The 15514-nt window shown below is 46.0% G+C and overlaps 1 protein-coding gene across 12 annotated transcripts in view; it reads left to right on the top strand.

The window, feature by feature from the left end:
- Positions 1–15514, top strand: part of FRMD4A (FERM domain containing 4A) — a 663610-nt gene that overhangs the window by 452625 nt on the left and 195471 nt on the right. For all 12 annotated transcript variants that reach the window (XM_067030461.1, XM_067030468.1, XM_067030469.1 and 9 more), the window contains one exon: positions 13871–13936. In XM_067030461.1, coding sequence (XP_066886562.1) covers positions 13871–13936 — 66 coding nt within the window. The remainder of the gene's footprint in view (positions 1–13870; positions 13937–15514) is intronic.

The raw sequence follows: 15514 nt of genomic DNA, 5'->3' as shown, positions 1-15514 counted from the left end.
CAGCACACTTTCTGTGTCTGGTTACAAATCGTTGGGGGGTAATATGGATATGGAGAGCTTATGTTTAATATCTCTTTATAGTTTACCAACTGCTTGTGTGTTCTCTAGGGCAGTGAGCCTCAGCGCCTGTAATCAGAACCCTCTTTCCGGGCTCCCCTCATCTTGACACCAGTTAGGATTAAATTGATTTGGAAACGTTGTCCAGCGGATACTTAACTATTTCATCAATGACTTAGCCATCCTCAGACCATTGATATAAGTTTCTCCTTCTTCCTCTTGCCATAAGTAGGGTTCTCCAGCTGTATCTCTCACTGCTCCACGCCAGCCCACCACCCTGTGCCCCAGCTCTGCTGCCTGGCTGATGTTTCCAGAACATGCCACGTTCTCTCCCATCCAGCTCCTCTTATGTCAGGTTGTCTCTGCCGGATGTCCTGCCTTCAGATATCACTTCCTCACCTGAGCACTCACCCATGCTCCAGGTATGAGTGAGGGTCCCCCCCGACCCTCTGCCTCATTGCATCTTATACCCACCCCATGGTCACACAGATTCCACTGTGACCTCCTGTTAACTTGGGTACTTCTTAGGTTGGACATAGAAGCTCGTTAGGTATAGGAACAAAATCGTGTTCATCATTATATAGCTAATAAAATGCTAGGCACATAGCTATGTACCATAAACATTTGCAGAATGAATACACACTATGATGGACCCTGCTATGTATAATCCTTCAAACCCGTCTCTCTTATTTCATGAGGGGCGGTCACTAGATTACTCTCTGGGTCACTAGAAAGATGGATAGATCTTTTCTAGGGGAGAAATTACTGTCAAAGAAGATGAACTTTTTAGCCATTTGCATCTCGGTTTTATTTCCTGCAGGCTTTAACTTGTAGTCTTCTACGAATTAAATAATTTTATCTTTAATATGGTAACCCTTTATTATACCTGTTTTCACCCTACCCCCCAGCTTTGCATTTGCTTTTTCTTTTTGCGGATGATGATTTATGGAGTAAAGTTATTTAAAACTGTAATCAAATCTATACATTTTTCCCTTTTGGCTCATCCATTGCTTTTATGCTTAGAAAGACCTGATAAACCTACCTATTTTTAATATTTAACTGTATGAACCAGCTGAGATTTTTTTTCCGGGGAAGGAGGTGCAGTTAGTTTATATTCTTTTAGTCGCTAGTCCGACCGTTTCCGTTCTTGGTTGAGAACATTAAACGGAGTGGCCCAGCAGCTCATCTTTTAACAAAAATCCCTCAGCACCAAACAATGAAAACTTTCCTTTCCTTGCTCTTCTTGCTTGGAATGTATCTTTAAAGGCTCTTTCATTGTCCTTAGACTTTCCTTATTTGAAATCTCAGCTTCAGTGTTGCACCTCTGTTCCTCTAAACTTGTGACACTTTCTCATCTATGTATCGATACAGAATATGTATAATGTACTCTATGCCCCTGACACGTTGTATATATTATACTACAATCTAGTCACCTTTGGGAATCCTCTATGCGGATACTTTGTGTTCTTTGGATGTCACGATCATCACTTTCAATTTCATTTTTATTATGTTATTTTTAACTTTAAAGTTTATGTGTTAAAGTTTTCGATCTCATACAAAAAATATTCTTTTCGGTACACAGAGTCAACCTGATCTCTTTTTTTGGACTTTTAAAAACCATTTTCCTTGAGTCTGGGGTCCCCGTCAGACTACCCATCAGTCCTCCTTTTCTATAAAAATGCCAAGTACAGTCATCAGAAAAAAAGAAAGCGTAGATATTTGCCTTTTCCTTTGGGAAAAGCATCTCCATTCCAACCCAAACTCTATCCCTGAGATACTGAAGCCAGAACTCCATGTGCCAAAGCCCAGGTGTCATTTTCTTTCTTCTTTCCTCCCTTCAAGGAGAACAGCGGGATGTCGGATGGTTTAGAAGGGTTCTTGCTGCTTCTTTGTATGTTTTGTTTCTTCGGAGTTTGTACCTTCTCAGCCAGCCTTGAAGGATGTCTGCACAGACACCTGTGTTGTGAGCAGTTAGTTGTCAGTAAGAGTAACACCCTGAATCTGCCAAGAGAAACAGGCGAGGCCTCCTTGCCAGCAAGAGGCCTTCGTCTCCCCCTCCAGTGACAGACTGTGTATGCGGCCTGGCAGTTCTTGTGGCCCCCACCAGTGTCATGTTACACGTGACGCTGACACCCCCAAACCTCCATTTCTCGTCTGGCTCCGGCACGCCTTCCACCAGCTCTCTGCGGATGCTGGCAGGGAGTGTGGGATGGCAAGCAGCCATTGCTCTCTGGGGGAGGGCTGGACCTCCAGGTGCTCCGTCTGGGTGGAGTAGCCCCTTCACCCAGGACCAGGGCCCCGTGGACTCTGCTCTGTGAAGACCTGGCACTTGCTCAGCGCTGGGCACAGCCACCCAGATGTTGCCCGCCCAGGCCATTGTCCTCTCCCATCCGGCCACGGCGGCAGGCAGCCTGGCATGAGTGGCCGAGAGCTGCAGCCTCGCCCAGGCCGTCCTGCAGGTGTGGAGGTCGGGAAGTGGCAGCAGTTGTTGAAAACCGGGCTCCACCCTGCAGGGCAGGACATGTAGTCTCTCGTCTTCCTGACACACTGCTGCTCAGAGGAGCATCACCTTCCCTGACTAGAGACTTTTTTTTTTTTGGCTGTGTTGGGTCCTCGTTGCTGCGCACGGGCTTTCTCTAGTTGCGGCGAGCAGGGGCTACTCTTCCTTGCGGTGCGCGGGCTTCTCACTGCGGTGGCTTCTCTTGTTGCGGAGCACGGGCTCTAGGCACGCGGGCTTCAGGAGTTGCAGCACGTGGGCTCAGTAGTTGCAGCGCATTGGCTCTAGGACGTGCGGGCTTCACTAGTTGAGGCACGTGGGCTCAGTAGTTGCAGCGCATTGGCTCTAGGACGTGCGGGCTTTACTAGTTGCGGCACGTGGGCTCAGTAGTTGCGGCGCATTGGCTCTAGGACGTGCGGGCTTCAGTAGTTGTGGCACGTGGGCTCAGTAGTTGCGGTGCATTGGCTCTAGGATGTGCGGGCTTCACTAGTTGCGGCATGTGGGCTCAGTAGTTGCAGCGCATTGGCTCTAGGACGTGCGGGCTTCACTAGTTGTGGCATGTGGGCTCAGTAGTTGCGGCTCATTGGCTCTAGGACATGCGGGCTTCACTAGTTGCGGCATGTGGGCTCAGTAGTTGCGGTACATTGGCTCTAGGATGTGCGGGCTTCACTAGTTGCAACACGCGGGCTCAGTAGTTGTGGCTTGCAGGCTCTAGAGCGCAGGCTCAGTAGTTGTGGCGCATGGGCTTAGTTGCTCTGAAGCATATGGGATCTTCCCGGACCAGGGCACGAACCCGTGTCCCCTGCATTGGCAGGCGGATTCTTCACCACTGCGCCACCCGGGAAGTCCCCTGACTAGAGACTTCTAAAGGTGATATTGAGCCTACTCTGTGCCATGCACACTCTCTGTGTGTTCACTTAGTTATTCCTTTCAGCAGCCCCACGAGGTTGGCACGGTGGTGGTCTCCATTACATAGACTGGGGGGTGAGGCACAAATCGGCAAAGTGCTTGTTGGGGGTTACACCCGGCCAGCCCCCAGTGAAGCTGGGCTAAGACACAAACCCCGGCGGTCAGGCCCCAGACTCCTCCTCCCATCCTCTGTAAACCCCGGCGCAGTGACCTGGGGAGGACAGGAGGGAAGGCTCCAGGCCTGGCATTGTAGCTGCCGGCCAGGGGTGGGAAAATCCCCCCACGGGGAGGAGAAAGCACGTGTGTCAGCACAGCTGAGTCCGCAGGAATGAGCGCAAGTCATGTCCGTCTTCCCCTCAAGCCCGTGACCTCTGAGAATCAAGATGGTGCTTCCTTTGGTCACTGCTGTGTCTCCAGCCCCTGGCTTGGTGGTGGCCTGTTGCAGGCAGGCAGGCAGGGGTGGTCCTTTGTATACACGAGGGAAGAGAGAGTGTTTCCAGGCAAAAGAGACAGCGTGGGCCAGGCCCTGAGGTAAGGGTGGCCCTCAGGGAAACAGAACTGAGAAGCCCAGGGCAGGTGAGTTCTGGACTTGGACTGGTCTTGGAATTGCAGGGATGGAGCCTGGGAAAGGAGAGCACATGAAAACACCGGACGTGGTGAGGTGAGGCCAGATCTCCGAGGGCTGGTGATCCAGCGTTCGGATACTCATCTCTCACAAACGGTAGCCACGTGCTAATCAACGAGGGGTGTTTTATAACCACGTCAGGAACCTCCTCCTCAGGCCGTTATCCCCGAGGCCTTCCATCCAGATCTGCCCAGGATTCTTCTGGCTAGACATTGCCACCTTCTGTTTCCAGCCAGCCTCTATCCACGCTGCCTGAGACCCGCTCTCTGGTTGCAGCTCCGAACTCCCCTTCACCTATGAGAAAGCTCTATTCCCTTTGACCATGCCTCTCCAAACGATAATAACAGTAATAATGGAACGTCAAGCAGCATGGAGTCTCCATGGATCTTCAGAGACGTTAGTTCTGCTGGTTGCAGAACCAAAGCTTTGTGGGACCCTAGGCCTGGGTAGAAAGCAAAAGCTTGCCTGTAGATGTGCTGTGAATGAGGTGAAGATGGGTTAATATGTGTGTTTTGGGTAGAATAAGGGATTGAGATCTTGCTAATATACTCAAATTGGTGGTCAAGAAAATCCTGTCTTCGGAAGATGCTCTGACAGTGGCAGGAGACAGGATAATCAGGTTATCGTTCTTGCAGTGTCCAGCTGGTCAGAATGTAATTCAGAGAGCTCTGCTGCCTTCCAGGGGCTGGAGGCCTCACCTGCACTTCCGTTGACTTCTGTTAACTTCCGTTAACTGAAGTGCAGTGGCTTCACTGCTCTGTGGTCGCCAAGGCGGTGTCCGCGGGGCATAACCAGGGCCCCTGCATGTGGCTCTTGCAGTGTCCCTTTCCCCCCGACCATTTAGTCAGAGGCTTGGCTCTCAGATGGGGGAGAGCGATCATCTGTCGCGCTCTGCCCGTGGGCTGAGATTCCCCACTTGGGCCTTGACCTTCTGGATCTGAGACGCGCCTGTCCGACCCCACGTCCATAGCCTGTCCTCAGGTTGCAGCGCCTTGTTGGAAGGGGAAAAGAGTCCCCTCTTCCCCGCGTCCCACAGCGGAGCTCTGGGTAGGAGTTCCTCTCCACGGGGGTCCCACGAGCCCATCAGCGGAGCCCCCTGGCTGTCCTCTCCTCCGACCTGTCTGAATCTATCCCTTTCTTCTCAACTTTAGGCCCAGAGACCGATTATTAATGTTTTTTGACCCTCTCCCCTGCAGTCCCCATCTGGAGAGGATTGAAATGATGGTCCAGTAGGACTTGTGCCTCGATCGCACACAGCAGTGGTCTGCAGGGTGGCAGAGTCGGGGACGAAAACGGCCCACCTGTGACCGGGTCCAGGCTCATGCTGCTTGCTGCATGACAGGCCAGGAAATCAAGAGATGAGTTGCCGGGGCAACAGATAGTGACTTTATTCAGAAAGCCAGCAGGTTGAGAAGATGTTGCACTCGTGTCCCAAAGACCCAGCTTGCCCAGGTTAGAATTCAGGCTTCTTTTATACTAAAAGGGGAAGGGGTGTGGTTGGTTGTTGCGGACTTCTGGGTGTCGGAATCCTTCATTCTTGCAGCTGTCGCCATAGGTCTGGTCACAATGTTCCTATAAACCTCCAGCAAGGCAAATGTTATTATGAGCCAGCAATCCCACTCCTGGGCATATACCCAGAGAAAACCATAATTCAAAAAGACACACGCACCCCAGTGTTCACTGCAGCACTATTTACAATAGCCAGGACATGGAAGCAACCTAAATGCCCACTGACAGATGAATGGATAAAGAAGATGTGGTACATATATACAATGGAATATTACTCAGCCATAAAAAGGAGCAAAATTGGGTCATTTGTAGAGACAGGGATGGATCTAGAGTCTGTCATACAGAGTGAAGTAAGTCAGAAAGAGAAAAACAAATATTGTATATTAATGCCTATATGTGAAACCTAGAAAAATGGTACAGATGAACCAGTTTGCAGGGCAGAAATAGAGACACAGACATAGAGAACAAACGTATGGACACCAAGGGGGGAAAGCGTGGGGAGTGGGGGTGGTGTGATGAACTGGGAGATTGGGATTGTCATATATACACTAATATGTATAAAATAGATAATAAGATACAGTTATAAAAAAATTTAAAAATATTTAAAAATTTGCTATATAAAAAAATAAAATAAGATTCAAAAAATAATGCAATTAATGGATTTGGAAAAAAAAGACAAATGTTATTTTCTGTTCTGTAACTTTTTATCTCTTATGAACGGAAAAGTTATACCTTTAAAGGTCAGAGCCTTGAGAATGGGGTATCCTGTGCATTGCAGGCCGTAGGCAACATTCTTTCAGTGATTAACTTGCAGGAAAAGCAATAGGATACGAAGGTTAAAGAAAAAGAGACAGATCCAACATGGAGTCAGATTTGACCTTCCCTTTGACACACCTGCCTACGCAGCCCTGCGCCGTCCCCAAGCCCTTAGTACCCACGCAACACCACGACTCCTCTTCTTGTGTCCCCAGAGAAAACCCAGTTTCCTTTCGCTGGAGGCAGAGAGACCCGGGCAGCAGCCACCACAGTCTGCTTTCCAAAGATCTTCCAGTGAGACACTGGCCGCACTCATGACCTCATCAAGTGCACGCTTGCAGCAGGTCAAGCTTTGAAGAATGCAAGGCTGTTTCTGCTCTTTTTTTTTTTTTTTTAATATTTATTCATTCATTTACTTATTTGCTTGTGCCAGGTCTCATTTGCAGCACGCGGGCTCCTCAGTTGTGGCGTGCGAACTCTTAGTTGCAGCATGCATGTGGGGTCTAGTTCCCTAACCTGGGATCGAACCCGGGCCCCCTGCATTGGGAGCGCAGAGTCTTATCCACTGCACCACCAGGGAAGTCCCTTCAGTTCTTATATTACGTTGCATTGCCATGTGAATTCGTTTATAATAGGGCCACGCATTTAATCACTTTCATCTGGGTTTTATCAGTTCTGACTGTATTCAGCAGAGAACCTCAAGGACATGCCTGTGTGTGTCCTTCTTCTGAACCCGGGAGACTCATAATAAAGACAGAGGTGAAATAACTTGCCCGAGGTCATGGAGCAAAACTGGGACCAAGTCATTCTCTCTGAATCAGACTTCTGCTGTCTAATACTTGGTATCTCCTTTCTTTCCATTAGCATCTTTATTTTAATATGATGTCACTTAGAGACAAAAAAAGGTAATAAGCTTGAGATAAATCAGACAGAGGGAAAAATCATAGTAAAAATGGACAATATACCTTTAACTTTTTTTAAAGGTTCTAGGCAGAGGCCCCTCATGAACTTTTTTTTTTTTTAACATCTTTATTGGAGTATAATCGCTTTACAATGGTGTGTTAGTTTCTGCTTTACAACAGAGCGAATCCGCTATACATATACATACAACCCCATATCTCCTCCCTCTTGACCCTCATGCACTTTTATTATAATGTATGAAATATACATTATAATAACGTATTATATTATATCTGGTACGTCCATGGTACAGGTTAGGTGTGAGCGGGAGATGGGTGAATATTTTTAACAACTTTGAATTTGCCTGAAATCCTTTCTCTCTGTGTAGTCATTTACTGTGGGCTTGACTTTCTGGAGGCCACTGTGAATGTGTTACATTTATTCGTCTCCTGGATGTGACAGCTTCATAATTATTGGCGATTCTGGTATCCTGTGACTTGCTGGTACTTTTAGGTGAGTCCTTGGGTCCTCATTTATCTGCAGAGGAAACTGAAGTGGAGAGAGGAATGTGACACATGGAGGTGACCCAAAGAGCAGAAGCCCCAACAGTGAGTTTCCCTGGGAACGTGTAGTCATGTCTCTGGAATTTCCTTCCGAGCCACAGAATGGCCTGGGTCAGAGGGCAGATTGTGAGGTGCTGCTGTCATCCTTCTGGCATCCCCGGGATGCCCCGTGGCTTCATGGACTGTGCCCACAGGACGTGCTCAAAGACTTACGTCTCTAGGTTTGGGCCTTGGCTTGGACACTTCAGAAAATCGGAATTTTCTCTTTGATGGTAACGTTTTCAAGGGTCAGATTTCGGGTTGTTTGGGGCAGTACTGACAATTCTCCAAAGTGTGTTTTGGAAACGTGAGTTCTTTGTTTTGTGCAATTCCAGTGAGTCTTTAATATTTCTTATTTTATTGTCCCATGAAGTATTGTCTCTGAAATGAATCTGAATCACAACTTGGTAACTTGTGCAGAGCTATAAACAAGTAGGCACATGGTATCTAGGAACCTGGCTCTTCTCCCCCTCCCTACCCTCACCCCAGCCCCCAGTGTCTTAGTGATAACAGTTCCAGTATAAATTAGTCTCAGGAAATATTATGGTAACATGTGTTAACTGAACGTACTTCAGTTTTTATTTTTTGAAATCATATGTTGTTCTAAGTTTATTATCTGTCACCCTGTTGTTATTTGCACAATTGCATTGGTTTCCTCTGAAAATATTATGAACAGGGGAACTAGGGTCATTTCTTCAGAGTACTTCCTCTGCATGTATATACCATAGTAGATAATACATTTGACAAGGGGCAAGAAAAAGGGGAGAGCGGACATCCAAGAAGTGACTCAAAGAGGGAGAGAGAGGACGGGGTAATGTGTAGAGAAAAGGGTGAAAACAAGAAGCATATTGAGGGCTTCCCTGGTGGCGCAGTGGTTGAGAGTCCGGCTGCCGATGCGGGGGACGCGGGTTCGTGCCCCGGTCCGGGAGGATCCCACGTGCCGCGGAGCGGCTGGGCCCGTGAGCCGTGGCCGCTGCGCCTGCGCGTCCGGAGCCTGTGCTCCGCAACGGGAGGGGCCACAGCGGTGAGAGCCCCGCGTACCGCAAAAAAAAAAAAAAAAAAAAAAAAAAGAAGCATATTGAAATGGGGTTTACTTAGTTCTGAATTCGAAGAGAAAACATTCCTAATAAAACATATTTTCACATGCTGAACCCTGTACGCCTCCATGTCAAGCTCTTCAGAATCGCCCTTTGGGGGGAGTTTGTCATTGCTAGTTAGGTAGTTATTTGTTTTTCGGTAATGCCCTGCAGAGGGGACTCCTCTGTCTTATTTGGACAGAACCCCCTTCTGCCATCAGGAATATGTTAGGCTCTGGTAGATGGAGGCCCTCAAACACAGGTATTTATAACCCCACCTTTCAGATCCTGTGCTCCCTGGACCCTCTGGTCTCAGTCAGTCTCCCATGAGTTTAACTCCTCCTGCAGGGAGAGAAGGTGTGAGACTTTCGGCCTTGAGATTTCTGACATCTGTGACAATCATGATTCCCATTTATAAATTCATTAGTTTAATTTGATATGTTAAAATATAGGCAATCTAAGAAGAATTTTCTGAGAAGGAAGTTTCTCGAGCTCCATTTCCTATGGCTGACCTCAAAGTGTCCTTCATTTTTCTAGAGTAAGTTCCTTTTTTCCATTTTTTAACTGAAAAAGGAGTGAAGTCATATTTGGGTAAGGGCGGGGATAGGGGACCACCCATAAGCCTATTAACCTAGCACATCAACTGTCTTATTTTAGCCTCTTCATTCCTGTACATGTTCAGGACAATTTTATGGGCTGCCTTTATAGTACACATCTTATATTCTACTGTGTTCACTTAAGCTCGTGTTACAAATGCATTTCCATGTTTATATGTAGTTTTCGTGATTCGGCGTATGTCTTAACAGCAAAGTTGGATAAATGGGGTGGACACCTCCCTTTCAAAATAACACTTTTCTGTGTGTCCTCTGGGGTCACAGTGCACTTGGCAGGCTTCTGCTTGGTATGGAATTGTACCGTAACCAGTCGATTTATGGCTGGAGTGGTAGCCAGCTGACATCTGCAAGAAGCCTTGTTCTCCAAAAGCATTTTCTTCGAGGGTGATGCCAAGCCCTGCAGTAGTGCTCGAGCAGCTGAAAACAAGAACAAGGAAAGCAGTATTTGTTTACAGTTTTTAGTATTCAAAAGAAAATTTCACTACGCCCAGGAAGCCAGACAAAGCTACAGATGCCCAGCCACTCTTTCTCCGAACACACCCAGGATGGCAAACTTCTTCTGAACTGGCCACGAGAACAGGCTGCTCCCATCTCCCGTCCGTGCAGAACAATAGACAGGTCTCCGTTTTGAGAAAAAAAAGCCACAGCTGTGCTGTCAAAAGAAAGTTGTGCTTTCAAAGACGTGATGATTCAAAGTTGAGTTTTGGTTTAGACTCACTTCTCTGTGCTGACTTTTCTCTCGGGGACGGTTTGCCTTCCAAAAGGGAGGCAGCTTGTAAATTTCCCATTAGAATAGGGAGTGTGCTTATAAATTCCTCGGGGCTTAGTAATGAGATTTCGTTGAAGAGAAGAATGAAGTTGGAAGCTCCTTGAGTAGATCTTAACATCTGGATGCATAGCTACTTCCTTAAACTGCTCAGCAGATAAAGTGAGATTAAGGGATGGGGATTGTATGTTTCAGATGAAAATGAGAATCTCACGATACACTTTCAGGTATAGGTATGAACTTGGGGTCACGTCACACTTTGCGTGCTTGGAGATATTTTGAGAAAATGATAGGCTACCTCTTCTTTATGACTGTGATTAGAACTTTATTTGATACAGTAATGTCTTGGATACCAATTTTCCTGGGTTTTTATACCGGTTATTAGAACGTGAATAAGTAACTCGAGAACGTGTTTATACCCTTCACCTTTTACAGTAAAAGGAAGTTCAAAACTTTGTGCTTTAAATATGCACAGGACAAGCAGAATTGCTTTCTAAAAATTCCTTAAAATTGTCCCCACCCTTCAGAGAATTTTCTCAAATTGTTAATAAATGTTTCTGAAGGAATTCCAAAATAATAGGCCAGATGGTTGTAGCACTCTCCTTTCTAGAACTCCCTCTCTGTTGATCTTGAGTTCTTCCTAATGAGAACTCAAGTGCTGAATATCTAAAATGTCATTCAAAGTACTTGTGCAGTTGCTGTCAGCTGCCCTATTGAAACTTGAGCATTTTGGGTGCACTTTTCTTTTTTTTAGGCTGCATTGGGTCTTTGTTGCTACACGTGGGCTTTCTCTAGTTGCGGTGAGCGGGGGCTACTCGTCGTAGTGGTGCGGGGGCTTCTCTTGTTGCGGAGCACGGGCTCTAGGCGCTCGAGCCTCAGTAGTTGTGGCACGTGGGCTGCAGTAGTTGTGGCTCGCGGGCTCTAGAGTGCAGGCTCAGTGGTTGTGGCGCACGGGCTTAGTTGCTCCACGGCATGTGGGATCTTCCCGGACCAGGGCTCGAACCCGTGTCCCCTGCATTGGCAGACGGATTCTTAACCACTGCGCCACCAGGGAAGCCCTGGATGCACGTTTTTGCTAAAAGAATAATTTATACATTTTGGTATTAGAAGCATATATTTTAGTGTAATTTAAAATTATAGTAGTTTTCTTTGAACTCAGAGAGGTGAATGATTGAGATGAAGCCAGTGGATTTTTTTTTCCAGCAAAGTTTTTTATTTATTTTGTAAAAGTTGTTTTCTTTTCTTTAAAGAAAATAAGATTATATTAAGGCATGCAACATAATGATTCAATATCTGTATATAATGTGAAGTGATCACCACCGTAAGTCTAGCTAACATCTGTCCCCATATATGTTACAAAATTTTTTTCCTGTGATGAGAACTTTTAATATCTGCTGTCTTAGCGACTCTCAAATAGACAACACAGTATTATTCATTATACTTAGCATGCTGTACAGTATATTCCCGTCTTATTTATTTTAACTGGAAGCTTGTACTTTTTGACCGCCTTCCCCAATTCACACCCCCCCCCACGTCCATCCCTTGTCTTTGGCAACCACCAGCGTGTTCTCTGTATCTAGCGGCTCATGGTGTTTTGGTTTTGTTTGTTTGTTTGTTTGTTTTAGATTCCACACATAAGTGAGATCATACGGTATTCGTCCTCTTCCGTCTGACTTATTTCACTTGGCGTAATATGCCCTCCAAGTCCATCCATGTTGTCGCCAATAGCAGGATCTCCTCTTTTTTACGGCTGAATCATATTCTTACGAATCACTGGGAGTGATGATATGACTTGATGGAAGCAGGAACAATAATATGACTTCGCTGCCTTCTTCGGGGGAAGGAGAAAGAATTCTCTCGTAGGAGTACACAGCGGCTTTGCGCGTGCCGATGAGCAGGGAATGAGCTGGGTTGGGCCAGAAGAGAAGAGGCCACCTTCCGCGTGTCGCCTGGAGAAGGCGCTGCCAGGACGGGACTCTGATGCCCATGTAGTGAGGCAGGGCAGGAATGAGCCCACGTGCACCCTTCCTTTGGATCTGCATGGAGGGGCTGGTCGCTGGGGAAGAAGAAGGTGGCTTCAGTGGGGGCTGCAGTCGTATAAAACTCCAAGGACCGAAAGGGGTCCTTGGGTCTTCTGGTCCTGGCAGCTGTACTGGGGCAGCTCATGAGCGCCAGCTGTTATATTCTGTGCTCTGCTTGTGAAACATAGGCATTATTAACACTAAATTATATAAACTTACAGTTAAATAAATTATATTGAAAGCAAGGGCAATACATACTATAAGAACTACACAAATCACCCTGCTTCCTAATTATTTTACTGTCGTTTGCTAGCATCTACACTCTTGAGGTAGCGTGTGTTGGTTTTTGTTTTGTTTTGTTTTGTTTTGAACTTGCTAGATTACTGGTTTATTATAAAAGGGCAAAACTCAGGAACAGCCAGGTAAAAGAGATGCATAGGGAAGGTATGGGGAAGGGAAGGTATGGGGAAGGGGCATGCCCTCCCCCAGCGGCGTTCTGTCTGCAGGTGGTGTGTATTGTATCTGTTATAAACAGATATAATAACAGATATAATAACAGTGTTTCTGTTCGAAACACTCAGCGTTGCCCTGACAGCAGCTTGAGATCAGAGATGGTGAAGATGCTTGGAGCGGCAGGACACCTTTTGGTTAGAGTGGCGGCCAGCTGCGACATCTACCAGAAGGCTTTGCTCTCCAGAGGATTTCCTTTGAGGGTGACGTCAGGGCTCCAGCAAATGCTACAAAGAAAAACTCTCTCCTTCCAGAAAGCCAACTGTTAAACATTCACCAGCACCCCCATTGGGCCTGCCCACTCGCTTTTGTATCTGAGATTGGGGCGCAGAGGTGAACAGAGGCTTGTTCAAAGTCCTGCAGCCAATAATCAGCGGGGCTAAGGTTTGACTTCTATTTCGCAGATATGTTCGTGGTGAAAGGCACAAGGGTCAGGGGTCAAGTTCAGCTGTGAGCACTTAATCTCCAGGGTTCCCGTAACATAAGTGAAAGCTGTGTCCGGAGTGGAGTCATAAATGAGGAGAGGGGATGATTAGCACAGAAATCAAATGCAATTGCCAGTGGGGTGGTCGTCTGCTCCCTGTGATCAGTTAGGGGGATAAGTCGAGAGGCGCAGAGACCAGATACTGAACTGTGTCCCTAATGCATGGTGATAAAATCATTGAATGGAAGAATGACTCAAGAATGAAGAACATTTATCACCACCTGATATTATGTTATATACGCATTTGCTCATTTATTTTACATCTCCCCCGTAAGGGTGTAAGCTCCATGAGGGCAGGGACCTAGTCTTGTGTGCTGCTATACACCCAGCTCTCAGAATAGTGCTTGGCACACAGAAAATGCTCAATGAATATTGTTGAATGAATGAATGACCCAATCCTGCTGCACCTTGGCCTCATGTGGCGCCAACTCCCAGGGGAAGTTTTGCCCAGAGGAACGTGCCCGGTGACATCCAGCATTGGGGACCCTCTAAGCTGTGAAAGGCTGCTAGACTCTTGGTGACCATCATTTGTCTCTTTTCTTAGATGACGGAAGGCCGTCGATGTCAAGTACATCTTCTTGATGACCGGAAGCTGGAACTCCTAGTACAGGTAAATGACTTTTGGCCAACTTTCTAAGTCTCTTCTGTGACTGATATAGTTCCGACTTTGCTTCAGCTGAAGGGTGGGTGAGAATATAAACTGTTTTAAAACCTCTGTTAACATCTACGAGTGAGGACTGGGGCACACGGTGATATTTGGGTGTGTGTGTGTGAGAGAGTGCTATTTTTGTTCATTTTGTTTCTTTGTGCACCACACCTAAGGCATTCGAGGCCAGATGTAGATCTAACCTATTGTTACACATCTCTAGAAAAGGAAATTCCACAACTGCCATTAACTAATCTTTCTACAAGGAAGAAGTTAACTATAGTGTAACCTAGAGAACCCTTGCTACAATTAAGACTGATTTTGTCATCTTCCTGGCTCAGAGGGGATAGAAAACAGTTCGTTGTTTTCAAGTTACGCCTTCGTAGATGTGAAGAAAGAAAAACAATGTCTTGGCTCTGTCTTCCCTCTAAGGTCTCAGTAACCCCCGACCCCCTCCCATAGGTCATCACTGCCATCGCTGTTGACCATCTATATGTCAGTTAACACACAGGAAATCAATCCCTGTATCCCCAAACTGAGAACATATCAGTGGCAGAGAAGTCAGAGCAGGAATTCGAATCATAGACCCTGGTTTTGTTCAGCTTCAAAAAATATGTATCATTGTTTTTCTCAAAGCCCTAAAGAATGACATTTCCAAACTTGATTTAAAGAACTTAATTCTAAATCTGTTGCTTGCTTCCAGCTTTTCTATTTGCTTGATATTCTCCAATGTCTATAAAATTCTCAGAGCAGAGCTCCTTATCCTCCCTCATATTTTGCCCTGAAGAAGCTACAGTACATCAGGAGGTTGAAATGACACTCAGGTCTCCTACTTGTACTTGCTGCTGGGATTTGAAAATGTTCAAACTGCTCACTTAAAGAGTGAATACTTTTAATAAGATTTCAATTATAAAGGTATTACAAATGCAGTGTAGGAAAGAGAGAAACCGTGGGAAGAAGCTCAAAACCATAACACACTCGTTTGACTACCGTTCTCACTTTAGCAGATTTCTTTCCAGCTTTTTTTCATCTTTGTATTTCTTACATGGTTGTAAAATCATAATGTGTGACTAATTCTCTGTAATTTATTTTTTTCACAACGTCTTTCATTAGCCTTTTCCAAGTTACTGTAAGTTGTCCTCTTTGTTACTAGCTGCATAAATTCCAGAAATGGATATTCCATTGGTATCAAATCATTTACCCGTTTGGGTCCACTGAAGGTTTCTTTACAATTTTTCCACTCTTACAAGTGAATGCTGTGATTAATTTATCTCCCTGTGTAGGGTTCTTTCACATTTTGGATTACGTCCTTGTTAGACTAGATTCGGAGGATCACATTCGTATTAAGAGTTAGAACTTCCGCTTGGATCTGGAGGGTGGGGCAGTGGACAGGACCGCAAAGTGAGCAAAGATCTCTTCAATTAGCAGCGTCACTAACTAACAAAGTATTTGGAGCTTTAACTTGTTAAGAATCATCTTCACATGCTTAGAGGTGAGTGGTCTGGCGTGTTTTAGATGCTTTTTTTTTAATACCAACTCTTG

This window comes from Kogia breviceps, chromosome 3, assembly GCF_026419965.1.
Source record: "Kogia breviceps isolate mKogBre1 chromosome 3, mKogBre1 haplotype 1, whole genome shotgun sequence".
In the NCBI taxonomy this organism is placed as follows: Eukaryota; Metazoa; Chordata; class Mammalia; order Artiodactyla; family Physeteridae; genus Kogia; species Kogia breviceps.
The sequence above is the reverse complement of the archived record's forward strand: the minus strand, read 5'-3'. Positions and strand labels throughout refer to the sequence as shown.